Source organism: Balaenoptera acutorostrata, chromosome 11 (genome assembly GCF_949987535.1).
Source record: "Balaenoptera acutorostrata chromosome 11, mBalAcu1.1, whole genome shotgun sequence".
Lineage (NCBI taxonomy): Eukaryota > Metazoa > Chordata > Mammalia > Artiodactyla > Balaenopteridae > Balaenoptera > Balaenoptera acutorostrata.
Genome location: NC_080074.1, coordinates 88,385,962 through 88,402,488, shown reverse-complemented (window position 1 = coordinate 88,402,488; position 16,527 = coordinate 88,385,962). Strand labels below are relative to the sequence as shown.

General features: G+C 35.3%; 1 protein-coding gene across 1 annotated transcript in view; it reads left to right on the top strand.

The window, feature by feature from the left end:
* Positions 1-12,855, top strand: part of ETNK1 (ethanolamine kinase 1) — a 69,370-nt gene extending 56,515 nt beyond the window's left edge. Inside the window, exons 7-8 of the mRNA XM_007194839.3 lie at positions 8,709-8,782; positions 9,116-12,855. Of these exons, the coding sequence (XP_007194901.2) occupies positions 8,709-8,782; positions 9,116-9,188 (147 nt within the window). The 3' untranslated portion in view covers positions 9,189-12,855. The remainder of the gene's footprint in view (positions 1-8,708; positions 8,783-9,115) is intronic.
* Positions 12,856-16,527: the final 3,672 nt, after the last annotated feature.

The following is a 16,527-nucleotide window of genomic DNA, read 5'->3' as shown; positions in this document are numbered from 1 at the left end:
GTCCACTGGCTTTAAATGGGAGGCTTCCACAACTCCCTCCTTGGGGCCTATTAATTTGCTAGAGTGGCTCACAGAACTCAGAGAAACGTTTACATTTGTTTACCAGTTTATCATAAAGGATATTATAAGGATACAGAAGAACAGTTGGATGAAGAGGTACAGTACTGTGAGGTCTGGAAGTATCCTGGGTGTAGGAACTTACGTTCCTGTGGAGTTTCAGGTGTACCACCCTCCCAGCATGTGCGTAGGTTCTGGTTCACGAAATATGGAAGCTCTCCAAACCCCTTCCTTTTAGGTTTTAGTGGACGCTTCATTACCAAAGCAAGATTGATTAAATCATTGGCCATCTCAGTTTTCAGTTCTTCTTCCCTCCCTGGAAGTCTGGAGGTGGTGGGGCCAAAAGTTCCAACCTTCTAATCACGTGGTTAGTTTCCCTGGCAACCAGCCCTCAAGTTTAGGGGCTTTCTAAAAGACACCTCATTAACATGTGGTTGAAAGGGGCTTGTTAAGAATAACAAAGACATTCCTTTCACATTTATGGCTGTGGAACTATTTCAGGAACCAATGACAAAAGACCAAATATTATAACAAAAGATGCTCCCAGTTGCTCTATGCTTAGGAAAGTCCAAGGAGCTATGAGCCAGGAACAGTGAATGAAGATCAAATGTCTATATCTTATTATAAATTATAATATCTCACTTGCATTTTACAGATGAGGGAACAAATGTACAGAGGGGTTAATTAAGTTGCTTACAGCCACACACCTAGTAATTTTTTTTCTAGTTATAGTATTTCTAGTTAGAATAGAGTATTTCTTGGGAAGTAAAGTCTTAGTGTTATCAGAAACTTTTTTTTTTTTTTTTTTAGATTATCAAATATTTAACTCTGTTTAATGCAGTGTTGTGTAGTCCCAGCCTAGAAAAGCTAAGGAGTACAGTGCAATGGTAAAACTTAGTAGAATCTGACCACTATAGAAAGATATGAAAATTAAAGCTGGATATATAGTAAGGTAGGATTCCAGTAGGGAAAAATATAGATCAATCCATTTTCAAGATATGAGAACAGATGGTCTAAATATTTGGATGTGGATTATAGCTAATCTAAAAATGCATAGGTAGAGATAAATGTAAGCTAAATATCAATCTATGTAAATGTTAAAAAAGTACACATGCAACTATTTTATTTTTGCTTGTATGTACAATATAATTTATACCAATATTCTGTTTAATGCTTTCAAAGAGAAAGCCAATTGGAAGGCTCATAAATATGTAGCAGAAAAAACTGAAACACAGAACAAAATATGTTTTCTAATAAGATGTAATAAGTAGGGATATAAAAAGAATGATGACTAAAAAAGTAAAGTACCAAGTGCTTTAAAAATCTGTTATTAAACAAGATAAATTGAAGACAGTAAAGTAGACAGAAACTAATGGGAAAAAGCAAGCTGGAGATAAGCATTCCTAAGTAATCAGAATGAAAGAAATGCATCTGAACCACAAAAGGCATAAAAACTAGGAGCCAGCATATGCTTGGCAATCTTTTCTGTGTAGCTTTACTGAACTGACCAAAACACTGCCAATTTTTTTTTTATTGTAATAATTTTTTATTGAATGAAAGATTTAAAAAATTTTATAGTGCTTTACAATTTCTAAAAGTATCACACACGTGACTTCATATAACCCCATGATAACCCTTTTTTCCCCCACCCCTATATTGCCCACCCCCACAAGTGGTAACCACTAGTTTGTTCTTTTTATCTGTGAGTATGATTCTTTTTTTTTTTTTAATTTTATTTAATTTATTTTTTTATACAGCAGGTTCTTAATAGTCATCAATTTTATCCACATCAGTGTATGTATGTCAATCCCAATCACCCAGTTCATCACACCACCACCCCCACTACCCGCCGCTTTCCCCCCTTGGTGTCCATACGTTTATTCTCTACATCTGTGTCTCAATTTCTGCCCTGAAAACCGGTTCATCTGTACCATTTTTCTAGGTTCCATGTATATGCGTTAATATACAATATTTGTTTTTCTCTTTCTGTCTTACCTCACTCTGTATGACAGTCTCTAGATCCATCCACATCTCAACAGATGACCCAATTTCATTCCTTTTTATGGCTGAGTAATATTCCATTGTATATATGTACCACATCTTCTTTATCCATTCGCCTGTCGATGGGCATTTAGGTTGCTTCATGACCTGGCTACTGTAAATAGTGCTGCAATGAACATTGGAGTGCATGTGTCTTTTTGAATTGTGGTTTTCTCTGGGTATATGCCCAGTAGTGGGATTGCTGGATCATATATATGGTAATTCTATTTTTAGTTTTTTAAGGAACCTCCATACTGTTCTCCATAGTGGCTGTATCAGTTTACATTCCCACCAACAGTGCAAGAGGGTTCCCTTTTCTCCGTACCCTCCCCAGCATTTGTTGTTTGTAGATTTTCTGTTGAAACCCATTCTAACTGGTATGAGGTGATACCTCTTTGTAGTTTTGATTTGCATTTCTCTAATAGTGATGTTGAGCAGCTTTTCATGTGCTTCTTGGCCATCTGTATGTCTTCTTTGGAGAAATGTCTATTTAGGTCTTCTGCCCATTTTTGGATTGGGTTGTTTGTTTTTTTAATATGGAGCTGCATGAGCTGTTTATATATTTTGGAGATTAATCCTTTGTCTGTTGATTCCTTTGCAAATACTTTCTCCCATTCTGAGGGTTGTCTTTTCGTCTTGTTTATGGTTTCCTTTGCTGTGCAAAAGCTTTGAAGTTTCATTAGGTCCCATTTGCTTATTTTTGTTTTCATTTCCATTACTCTAGGAGTTGGATCAAAAGAGATCTTTCTGTGATTTATATCAAAGAGTGTTCTTCCTATGTTTTCCTCTAAGAGTTTTATAGTGTCCAGTCTTACATTTAGGTCTCTAATCCATTTTGAGTTTATTTTTGTGTAGTTTGTTAGGGAGTATTCTAATTTCATTCTTTTACATGTAGCTGTCCAGCTTTCCCAGCACCACTTATTGAAGAGACTGTCTTTTCTCAATTGCATATCCTTGGTTCCTTTGTCATAGATTAGTTAACCATAGGTGCATGGGTTTACCTCTGGGCTTTCTATCTTGTTCCACTGATCTATGTTTCTGTTTTTGTGCCAGTACCATATTGTCTTGATTACTGTAGCTTTGTAGTATAGTCTGAAGTCAGGGAACCTGATTCCTCCAGCTCCTTTTTTTTCCCTCAAGACTGCTTTGGCTATTTGGGGTCTTTTGTGTCTCCATACAAATCTTAAGATGATTTGTTCTAGTTCCGTAAAAAATGCCATTGGTAATTTGATAGGGATTGCATTGAATCTGTAGATTGCTTTGGGTAGTATAGTCATTTTCACAATATTGATTCTTCCAATCCAAGAACATGGTATATCTCTCCATCTGTTGGTATCATCTTTAATTTCTTTCATCACTGTCTTATAGTTTGCTGCATACAGGTCTTTTGTCTCCCTAGGTGGGTTTATTCCTAGGTATTTTATTCTTTTTGTTGCAGTGGTAAATGGGAGTGTTTCCTTAATTTCTCTTTCAGATTTTTCATCATTAGTGTATAGGAATGCAAGAGATTTCTGTGCATTAATTTTGTATCCTGCAACTTTACCAAATTCATTGATTAGCTCTAGTAGTTTTCTGGTGGCATCTTTAGGATTCTCTATGTATAGTATCATGTCATCTGCAAACAGTGACAGTTTTACTTCTTCTTTTCCAATTTGTATTCCTTTTCTTTCTTTTTCTTCTCTGATTGCCGAGGCTAGGACTTCCAAAACTCTGTTGAATAATAGTGGTGAGAGTGGATATCCTTGTCTCGTTCCTGATCTTAGAGGAAATGCTTTCAGTTTTTCACCATTGAGAATGATGTTTGCTGTGGGTTTGTCATATATGGCCTTTATTATGTTGAGATAGGTTCCCTCTATGCCCACTTTCTGGAGAGTTTTTATCATAAATGGGTGTTGAATTTTGCCAAAAGCTTTTTCTGCATCTATTGAGATCATCATATCGTTTTTATTCTTCAGTTTGTTAATATGGTGTATCACATTGATTGATTTGCGTATATTGAAGAATCCTTGCATCACTGGGATAAATTCCACTTGATCATGGTGTATGATCCTTTTAATGTGTTGTTGGATTCTGTTTGCTAGTATTTTGTTGAGGATTTTTGCATCTTTATTCATCAGTGATATTGGTCTGTAATTTTCTTTTTGTGTAGTATCCTTGTCTGGTTTTGGTATCAGGGTGTTGGTGGCCTCATAGAATGAGATTGGGAGTGTTCCATCGTCTGTAATTTTTTGGAAGAGTTTGAGAAGGATGGGTGTTAGCTCTTCTCTAAATGTTTGATAGACTTCACCTGTGAAGCCATCTGGTCCTGGACTTTGTTTGTTGGAAGATTTTTAATCACAGTGTCAATTTCATTACTTGTGATTGGTCTGTTCATATTTTCTATTTCTTCCTGGTTCAGTCTTGGAAGGTTATACCTTTTGAAGAATTTGTCCATTTCTTCCAGGTTGTCCATTTTATTGGCATAGAGTTGCTTGTAGTAGTCTCTTAGGATGCTTTGTATTTCTGCAGTGTCTGTTGTAACTTCTCCTTTTTCATTTCTTTTTTTTTTTTACATGGTTTTTAATCTATGTTAAAACACTTTTTTAAAAATTAATTAATTAATTGATTGATTGATTTTTGGCTGTGTTGGGTCTTCGTTTCTGTGTGAGGGCTTTCTCTAGTTGCGGCAAGAGGGGGCCACTCTTCATCACGGTGCACAGGCCTCTCACTATCGCGGCCTCTCTTGTTGCAGAGCACAGCCTCCAGACATGCAGCCTCAGTAGTTGTGGCTCACGGGTCCAGTTGCTCCGTGGCATGTGGGATCTTCCCAGACCAGGGCTCAAACCCGTGTCCCCTGCATTGGCAGGCGAATTCCCAACCACTGCGCCACCAGGGAAGCCCTCCTTTTTCATTTCTAATTTTATTGATTTGAGTCCTCTCCCTCTTTTTCTTGATGAATCTGGCTAATGGTTTATCAATTTTGTTTATCTTCTCAAAGAACCAGCTTTTAGTTTTATTGATCTTTGCTATTGTTTTCTTTGTTTGTATTTCATTTATTTCTGCTCTGATCCGTATGATTTCTTTCCTTCTGCTACCTTTGGGTTTTGTTTGTTCTTCTTTCTCTAGTTCCTTTAGGTGTAAGGTTAGATTGTTTACTTGAGGTTTTTCTTGTTTCTTGAGGTAGGATTGTATAGCTATAAACTTCCCTCTTAGAACTGCTTTTGCTGCATCCCATAGGTTTTGGTTCGTCGTGTTTTCATTGTCATTTGTCTCTAGGTATTTTTTGATTTCCTCTTTGATTTCTTCAGTGATCTCTTGGTTATTTAGTAACGTAGTGTTTAGCCTCCATGTGTTTGTGTTTTTTACGTTTTTTTCCCTGTAATTGATTTCTAATCTCATACCGTTGTGGTCAGAAAAGATGCTTGATATGATTTCAATTTTCTTAAATTTACTGAGGCTTGATTTGAGACCCAAGATGTGATCTATCCTGGAGAATGTTCCGTGTGCACTTGAGAAGAACGTGTAATCTGCTGTTTTTGGATGGAGTCTCCTATAAATTTCAGTTAAATCTATCTGGTCTATTGTGTCATTTAAAGCTTCTGTTTCCTTATTTATTTTCATTTTGGATGATCTGTCCATTGGTGTAAGTGAGGTGTTAAAGTCCCCCACTATTATTGTGTTACTGTCGATTTCCTCTTTTATAGCTGTGAGCAGTTGCCTTATGTATTCAGGTGCTCCTATGTTGGGTGCATATATATTTATAATTGTTATATCTTCTCCTTGGATTGATCCCTTGATCATTATGTAGTGTCCTTCTTTGCCTGTTGTAATAGTCTTTGTTTTAATGTCTATTTTGTCTGATATGAGAATTGCTTCTCCAGCTTTCTTTTGATTTCCATTTGCATGGAATATCTTTTTCCATGCCCTCACTTTCAGTCTGAATGTGTCCCTAGGTTTGAAGTGGGTCTCTTGTAGACAGCATATATATATATGGGTCTTGTTTTTGTGTCCATTCAGCAAGCCTGTGTCTTTTGGTTGGAGCATTTAATCCATTCACGTTTAAGGTAATTATCGATATATATGTTCCTATGGCCATTTTCTTAATCGTTTTTGGTTTGTTTTTGTAGGTCCTTTTCTTCTCTTGTGTTTCCCACTTAGAGAAGTTCCTTTAGCATTTGTTGTAGAGCTGGTTTGGTGGTGCTGAATTCTCTTAGCTTTTGCTTGTCTGTAAAGCTTTTGATTTCTCTGTCGAATCTGAATGAGATCCTTGCCGGGCAGAGTAATCTTGATTGTAGCTTCTTCCCTTTCATCACTTTAAGTATATCATGCCACTCCCTTCTGGCTTGTAGAGTTTCTGCTGAGAAATCAGCTGTAACGTTATGGGAGTTCCCTTGTATGTTATTTGTCGTTTTTCCTTTGCTGCTTTCAATAATTTTTCTTCGTCTTTAATTTTTGCTAATTTGATTACTATGTGTCTTGGCGTGTTTCTACTTGGGTTTATCCTATATGGGACTCGCTGCGCTTCCTGGACTTGGGTGGCTATTTCCTTTCCCATGTTAGGGAAGTTTTCGACTATAATCTGTTCAAATATTTTGTTGGGTCCTTTCTCTCTTCTCCTTCTGGGACCCCTATAATGCAAATGTTGCGTTTAATGTTGTCCCAGGGGTCTCTTAGGCTGTCTTCATTTCTTTTCATTCTTTTTCCTTTATTCTGTTCTGCAGCAGTGAATTCCACCATTCTGTCTTCCAGGTCACTTATCCGTTCTTCTGCCTCAGTTATTCTGCAATTGATTCCTTCAAGTGTAGTTTTCATTTCAGTTGTTGTATTGTTCATCTCTGTTTGTTTGTTCTTTAATTCTTCTAGGTCTTTGCTAAACACTTCTTGCATCTTCTCGATCTTTGCCTCCATTCTTTTTCCGAGGTCCTGGATCATCTTCACTGTCATTATTCTGAATTCTTTTTCTGGAAGGTTGCCTATCTCCACTTCATTTAGTTGTTTTTCTGGGGTTTTATCTTGTTCCTTCATCTGGTACATAGCTCTGTGCCTTTTCATCTTGTCTGTCTTTTTGTGAATGTGGTTTTTGTTCCATAGGCTGCAGGATTGTAGTTCTTCTTGCTTCTGCTGTCTACCCTCTGGTGGATGAGGCTATCTGAGAGGCTTGTGTAAGTTTCCTGATGGGAGTGACTGGTGGTGGGTAGAGCTGACTGTTGCTCTGGTGGGCAGAGCTCAGTACAACTTTAATCCACTTGACTGCTGATGGGTGGGGCTGGATTCCCTCCCTGTTGGTTGTTTGGCCTGAGGCAACCCAACACTGGAGCCTACCTGAGCTCTTTGGTGGGGCTAATGACAGACTCTGGGAGGGTTCACGCCAAGGAGTACTTCCCAGAACTTCTGCTGCCAGTGTCCCCATCCCCTCGGTGAAACAGAGACACACCCCGCCTCTGCAGGAGACCCTCCAACACTAGCAGGTAGGTCTGGTTCAGTCTCCTATGGGGTCACTGCTCCTTCCCCTGGGTCCCAATGCGCACACTACTTTGTGTGTGCCCTCCAAGAGTGGAGTCTCTGTTTCCCCCAGTCCTGTCGAAGTCCTGCAATCAAATCCCTCTAGCCTTCTAAAGTCTGATTCTCTAAGAATTCCTCCTCCCGTTGCCGGACCCTCAGGTTGGGAAGCCTGACGTGGGGCTCAGAACCTTCACTCCATTGGGTGGACTCCTGTGTTATAAGTGTTCTCCAGTTTGTGAGTCACCCACCCAGCAGTTATGGGATTTGATTTTACTGTAATTGCGCCCCTCCTACTGTCTCATTGTGGCTTCTCCTTTGTCTTTGGATATGGGGTATCTTTTTTGGTGAGTTCCTGTGTCTTCCTGTCGATGATTGTCCAGCAGCTAGTTGTGATTCTGGTGTTCTCATAAGAGGGAGTGAGAGCTCGTCCTTCTACTCCGCTATCTTGGTTCCTCCCTCAGAATCTTAAAATATCGTGTTTAAATGAAAATAGATTGTAAAGCGCACATATAAAATTATTGTGCAACTCCTAATTATACAGTCATCTGTTTACTCTTTAAGTCCTACGACTCATTTTTCTCCAGCATAAGTCAAGTTGTGTAACTTTATATCATCGTTGATTGCGCAGAATTGTTGGGTCAATAAAAATTGATTTCAGAAATTTGTCACCCCCTGAACATCTTCAGGTTTCAGTATATGTTTTGTTTTTGAGATTTGGATTTTCCTTTTTGTATATATTTTAAGAAACAAAGTCCTTTGTTAATGTATTTTATAGGAAATCCTGTTAGCAATTATGACCCATTAAAAACACTTAGCTAACAACATGTATCAGTGCTGATGACCACACAAAAACAATTTTGCCCACACAAAGCATGGTACAGGAACTGTGCTCTATTTCTTTTTTAGTGATTATAATTTATTATAACCTCTTTTGTGGACAGAAGTGGTCTATAGCCATCCAGATAACTGTACACTTCAGTATTACCTGTGTTTTAGACACTTTGTGGTAAAAAAGCATCAAGAAAGTATTGTTCATGGAGTTGATGAAAAAGGAGAAAACTTACAATTTAATATTTGTTTTACAAAGGAATGCATTATCATAATTCTTGATTTTTCTTCCCTTTTTTTAGGCTTCACATTTCTTTTGGGGATTGTGGGCTTTGATTCAAGCCAAATACTCCACTATTGAGTTTGATTTCCTTGGGTAAGTTTAATTTTACTGTATGCATTACATTTGTCTCTACTCTTTTTGGGATTTACATGTAGAATTTATAGGGGACATTGTAGTTATTATTTTTAGTCAAATGCTGCAGAGGTTGCATACATTTAATAATTGGTCTGCAAGGAAATCTGGTATAATCTGTTAAATGATCTCAGTATTAGAAAAGTGTCCAGTAGGTGGTGCAATAAACTAAAAATATGTCCCTTGAAAATTTAAAAACTTAAAAAAATAATCAGTTTAGAAAGGGTGGGTGGAAATAAATGAAAGATTAAGGTTTTTAGCTCTAATTATTTTGTTACTCTCTTTTCTCAATAGGTATGCAATTGTTCGTTTTAACCAATACTTTAAAATGAAGCCTGTGGTTACTGCATTAAAGGTGCCTGAGTAAAGAAGACATTTAATTATTCTTAAGTAGCTGAACAATGCTTGTGGATATTTTAAGAAATTCCAAAAAGCCAATATATGTTAAAATTATTTTAATTTGGTTATCTTGCTGTACAAATTATGCTTCTAAACAACCAATTTATTTTTTAAAAAGTCTGAATGATGTCAAGAAATACACCTACTGCTCTCAGTATGTGGTGGGTAAGAAGTTTGTTAAATCAGCAAAAAGGTATAAAGATGTCAGTTTAATCCTTTGATAATTTAATCTATGTTATATGTGAATTATTTATTATAAATTTAACATGAATTCTGTGACTGTTTTCATCTGTTTCATCTGTTTGTTGAGTGTAAGCAACGAAAATTTTCCAGAGAAAATTTTTTTTTAAGTTTTACTTTAATAAGATTAATTTTAGTAAACATTTTAGTTGTTTAGTGTAACCTTTTTATTTTGACACACTGTTAGTTAAATGAATCATTTACTCTTGGAATGCCAGACACTGGTTTAGATAACTTAAGATGTTCATAGAAAAATATCTGTTTAGGAGATTGAAGTACATTCACTGTCTATGCTAGTGGTACATCTTTCTGAGTATTGGAAAGCATTTTGGGGGGGGGGGGACATCTTAGAATTAAATTCCCCTCTTGCTATATAGTCTGGCAGTATAAATATTAATATTTACCATATAATCCTGGAATAGATATATGATGATTTTATGTTACCAAAATCTGTATTACATAATGTTTTCATATACTATATATGGTCATTTAAGTTACAGTTTGTTTTTAAAATTTTACTATATCAAATTGTTTCTAACCAAAATTTTGTTTTACTTATTGAGATGTTGTATATTTTGTTTGTTATTAAATAGTAGCTAGTACAGCAATTGCTAATTTTTGAAACAAAGACAGAATGCTTATCATACTTGGGAACAAGAAAATGTCATTTAGATTAATTCTTTTTTACTTCTTCAGATTCATTCCTTACACTGTGGTTTTAATGTTTTAGTATGGCTCCATGTCTTTAGAATGATAGCAAATGATTACTTGATAAATGTATCAATAGTTTCAGAGAAATAAGTTGAGGTGGTTAAAAGAATTAAATAAGGAACATTTAGAACATGGATCTTGTACACTTAAAATCTGATATAACAATGTGAATTAAGCAAAAATACTCATGGTAGGAGGGCTTCTGTTTGGTTTGATTTCTTTTGATTTTGTTTGTTTTTGTCTGTTTGAGAGCGAGAGGATGGCAGTTATTATTTGGAAGGAACTTAGATCTTTGGGATAGATAAGCAAGCATCCAGTTTTGAAGACTGCTGTGTAGAGTTGAGCAGTCATGGTTAACTTTGCTTAGAAAATTAGTCTGACAAGCTTTGCACTTTGGTCACATAAGTGCCCATGTACAAAGTTGGCTTAATGGATCTGCATATTCAGAATATGCAGCTACAAATTTATCCTCTGAGAAATCTTCTGGGGAGTCTGATGTATTATTCCAAGTGACTTGTATTCTCAGATAAGTGCTTTAAAATACTTGGATTATCTCAAGATGTTTAAAGCTAATAAAATAAGTAGAAACACTTACAGGCCATTTAAAATGGTAAATTCTAGTTACATGAATAGAATCTTAAAATCTGTTTTGTGTCTATATAACAGTGTTAGACCAAGATTTGTTTTCTACCTCCCCAATGTTACAAATGTTCACTTCTGTTTTTATAAACCATATTACTGTAGGATCAATAGAATTTTACCTAATTAACTAAATGAAAGGAACCAATTAAACAATGAATAGCTTTTTATATAATGTTAGAGTGAACTTGAAAAATTGTTTTTCGTGGAATTTTCATCTGGGGCTGGAACATTTTCTTAGAACAATGAAGAATATGTAGTACTCTTGATTTTTTTGCTTTCTGACTTCTTAAAAGTGCAAATATATCTTGGAGAACTGTGGGAAGAGAGAAGATCATTTTTCTACCTTACTCCATATTCTTCAAACTATTTTGAATAGAGATTCACTGAGCCATTGCTGGTAGATTGTGCATAGCTGCTAGCTGTGATACTCTTGTAAGTGGTTCAGAGAGATTCATATAGAAGTGAATGTAGAGGGGAATAAAGGCTCTCACTTTAGCCCTAGGCAATGAATCTTGGGAACAAAATAAGGTATTTAAGATATTCCCCCACTTTTAGGCTAGATTTTGGGTATTATGATGTTCCCACTTCCTGTACAGGTTTTTGGGATCATGCTTCAGCCTAATAATAGGGTTCAAAATTTGCTTCCCTTTTAATTGACCATTTAAGGGATTCTAAAGGGAAAACATCCCTCTAAACTTTGTCCTGTGGCTTGCTGAGATGTCTTTTGCCTTTTTATGTTAAGCTAAGGAACTTGAATGCCTTACCTAATAACTCAACTGATAGTAAGCTCATTTTGTAAATATGAAAATGGTTGTTAGAGAAGTGGCATTCACGTATACTCACTGTTAGTCAATAGACCATAGTGGCCTGGATGCTTTAGCAAGCAAAATTCCACAATTTGTTTTCCCTTTGTTCCTTACATACTTGTATGATCTTACCTGACCAGTAATACTTGATTTTTTTCCCTCCTGACCCCATGCTACCACCACTTTCTGGGAATTAAAGAGATGTGGTAGTAAATCATACTGTTCACATACATGATCATTTGAGATCAATATGAGCACAAAACTCATCAACTAGGTCTGCCTGGAATGTATATAAAACAGTGTAAATAAAAATTTGTAAATTAGTGTGAGTTGTATGTTGCATATGAGATTGTGTATTGTTTTGCATTCTTTTCCCTTTTGCAGACATTTTTCTGTAAGGTAATGATCCAGCTCTTTGGTTTTAGACTGGAAATAGCCAACAAATCGGGCTGCACAGTGGGGTAACAAGAGGAACTGGAAATAGGGTTTGTCAGTTTTTGTTAATGTCAGTACTTATTTATTTAGCCTCTCAGTGCCTAATATGACTTTTTTTCAATCTTTAGTTGACCACTAGTTTTTGGAGGTTAGATTCCTGCAAACAGTAAATTAATACATTGTTAGAATTCCATTATTTGATTCTAAGCTAAAGGAAATTAAAAATATAATTTTATGATTGCAGACTGAAGTGTTATCCTTTTCTGTTTTCAATGCTGTTAACCTTTTTCTACAAAAAAAAACCTGAGTTTTTATATATCTCAGTGTGAATCTTAAGTCCCACATATACAAGGGAGATGATAAGTAATAGCTCCTAGTTCAACTTAAGCATGGCTCAGTTGGCTTCTCTAAGTATAAAGCTGTTCATTATGGGATTGTAAAACACAGAAGAGGTATGTGTTCTTTTAATGACTGCTAATTCCATTTTTGCTGAACTAAAAATATTTAACTTCATAAATATATTTATTATGAAACCTTCCAGATTTAAAGGAAAAATTCCCCCCAAACACTCTCAATTAAAAGTTAAAAACCTCCACTTTTAAAGTTATATAGATATTTCTTTTTTACATTACACAAAGCTTTCTGTACCATTTTTGAATTCCTTCATAATATAAATGAGAAAACTATCAGTTTGATTTTCTGCTTTAAATTGCTTTTAATAAGCATTTTATACTACATTCCAAAGTGATATAGACTTATTAAGCTTTTAATATTAGTCAGTCATTCAGTTGATAGACAAAGTTAACAATGCTTTATGCTAGGAGGAGAGTTTTGTTATTGGCAGCAACTTGCACTACTTTACACAAAAGGCAAATGCTAGTAGTTTTTTATGCACAAAGGAAAGTGAATTATAAGTATGTGGTAAAGCAGCTTTATCTTTATTTCAAAATCGATTTGCTCTGAATTTTCTTCATTAGATTTTTAGAATGTCTTTGACTGGAAACTTCGTTACATATTAAGGCAGCCTGTTTTGTTTTTGTTTCTTTTTCTAACGAAAGACGTTAGTTACACGGAACCACCTTTGTCTCTGCTGCGTACCCCTTGTGAGGTTACAGTGTTACGTCTTGGGTTTGATGTCTTCGGACAGAAAAGCGTAACGATCATTTTAAATGAATTTTTCCCCATCTTTGAGGTTTAGTCCGTAAATGTATTGCTATAAAAGAAAATGCTTGAGTTTGCATTACTTGAATACTTGAAAACTGAAATTAATAAGATATATTACACAATGAATTAGACTTTTCTGAACAGTTTTTAACACTAAAGTTTTCCTTTCTGGATCATAATTTGAAATGGACAGACTTAAACTATTTGAATAGAAAAAATACTACAGTGCTTATAGAAAATACCCTTTTGACTTTGAGGCATTCAGAATTCAAGTTTTTAGTAGGTTTCTGTCCTGAAATCTGCTTTCTCTTCTTTCCTATACTTAATGCACTTACTATGCTACTGACGTTATCAAACAGCAAGTTAAAATAAAATCTGTGTTCATTACGCATCCTATGGCTTTCTAGTTATGAAAAAATGCTCTGTAAAATACTCTTAACCCCTAAATGTAGGCAGATTTTTGTCTACACCTTGCCCATTAATGGTATTAATACCATTAATCATTTTAACAAAACACAAGGTGTTTATACAAATTGAAAACATTACATGTTATATTTGAACGAGTTAGTGAAGGGTAAGAAAAAGCTGGCTGATTTGAATTGTTCCATTAGTTAAATTTCAAAAGGAACTTTAACAGAGAGATTAAGACCTGATGGTATCCGTGTAAACTAGCTCCTGTGAACTGGAAAAGACCCCCCAAAAGCAGTGGAGGAAATGAGAGCGCTTGCATGGTTGTGCTGTGCTGCTACTTAAATTATGTAGTGACACCCTGTAATTTTTATTGTGCAACAATCTGAAGAAGTTTCCTGTTACTTACATGTACTAAAGTCATTATAAATTGGTAGAATCTGCAAAAAGGAAACTTTTAAACTCTACTGTATTTAGGAGCCTTTGTATAGCTGGGTGAAGTTTCCATGATTTGAAGTATTTGGATTTTAAAATATACCATTATTTTAAGAAAGAAGACCTGGCATTATTCCATGTTGTTAAATGACAATGTCCTTATCAGTTTCAGAAGAAAAAAACAAAATGAATAATTGTCATTGCATTAGCTGTATGTTGAATTGGGAAATTGTGGCATAAAGGTTAAATTTATGTTTCTCAAATGTGAACCATAGTAGTATAATGCTGCTCTGTAAATACTGTAAGTGCTACAAATAGTCTCAGCACTGAAAATGTATTGATACCTCTCAAATGAATGCAACGTTTGATGTAGGTGTTTTGATATGCCTCAGAAAGTATCTGAGTGTCTGGGAACTTGTTAATCTGTTTGGTAATGAAGATACTTCCTGTTTTTTGTTGCTTCTTTTCATGTTTAAAATTTAATTTTTACATTTTTACTACTGTTAATTTAAGTAAAATTTGTTCTCCGGTTAAAATGGGGTTACCAGTGAAGAAAATTAAAAACAGCCTCATTCATGTAACTGCTTAAATAAAAATGCATTTTTGCTATGTGTTCATAAACTTTTAATGAATCTGTATTTCTGTTTAAATATAAGTGATGTTTAGGCTTTATTTCTGTTCAATAAGGCCTTTTACAACATTGATTAAATGAAGGAATGTATCTTTTTGAAGAGATTTATATTCTGTAAATAAAAATTGGTTGTAACAATAAAGTTGAGTTCTAACTGCTTGTATCCATAAATCTTGTTACTTCAACTTATTTTTGTGGTTTTCCTATTGTAGAAAAAGCTTTTAAATGTTCGTGTATAACTATTTGTATATTTGAAGTGAGTCTTTAAATTTCTAATCTCTGGTTTTTTAATACAGTGTTTAAAAGTTTTGAAAAAAGTTTACTTTTGAAAATTTGGTTGAGATGAGAATGTAGAATATTGTATAAATTATGAACAAATTTTGTTTACCTAGTTTAAAAATTCATTATTCTAGCCACTATACTTTGTGTTTTCACTGTGCTTGGGGCTGGAAGCAGGAATAAAGACACTGTTTGGGACTTAGCATCTTACAGTCTAGGCAGGGACTATCCATTCAACTAATGTTTGTTAAGCTCAGTTTCTAATTTTCAGGTAGTGTAATAGATGGTGGAGATACAAAGATAAGATATGATTTCTACCTTCAGATAATGTTTATCATGAAGATCAATTTTCCATAATGGAAATAGTCAGCAGTGTGTGTGTGTTTGTGTGTTGTTTTAGAATGCCTTCCAATTTGGGTTTATCTGGTGTTTTCGAATGATTACACTGAGGTTTTGTATCCCAGCCAAAATACTACAGAAGTGATTTGTCCTTGTTAGAGTATCACATCTGAGGAAATCAATGTTGATGTTAATTTTGATCACCTGGTCAAAGTATTGTTCTATGTCGTCACTGTATAGTTGTTTTCCCTGTGGTAACTACTAAGCAGTCTGTGGCGAGATACTTTAAGATTTAAGTATTTTGCCCCTTGTCAAACATCTCCTGTCCTCCTCCCCTGATTTAGCAATACTTGATAATTATCTAAACCAGTCTTTATTGTGATGGCTGCAAAATAGTCACTTCTAGTGCTGCTGCATGCTTCACGTATATCAGCCTTTTACTGTAAGGAATCTCTTGCCTATCATCTGTTTATCTATCTCTGTTTACTGTAAGGAATCATCCTCTTGTGTCTGTTATCTTTCTCTTTCTGATCTACCATCCATGTGACTGTATTATAAGTATATACTCATGGGTTTCTGTTTTATTGAATGCATTATAATTTGTTACTACACTTATATATATTGATGTTGAATTGAGATTTGGCTTGGGGGAACCCCATCAAATCTGGTTCATTTGTCCTTTTGATATACCCTGAAATTTTTTGAGCACTTACTTACCTTCTAGTAAAACAAGAAATTGCAGACTAATTTTGTACTTCCCTTCCTGACCCCTGGAATCAGGCATTTTCTCCAAGGAGCCTGGTTCCTTTTGGGGGGGGGTAGTATTTAGAAATTTAGATCTGAGAACTAGGGATGCTCATTGCTCCTGGGATATCACTGATCTTAGGCCCTTTTACCTGGCAGAGCAAGGGAATGCACGTGTGCACACACGTGTGTGTGTGTGCGCACACGCATGCACACATGCTCATATTCACGTATGGTTTAGAAATTGAGTCCATACTGACACCTCCAATTTCTGATTCAGCTTTCCAGAGTTCTTCCTTGCCTCTACCATTTCATATTTGTTTTTCTTATTTCCTTACTCTGATAATATAGATATGTATTTTTGTCAAGACTACCATAGAAATAGGCCCTTTTCAGTATATCATATGAGGTGTAAGATGTTAATACGTATGTTACTAGTGGTTTTAACCTTAGTTATTTAATTGAAGTGTCTG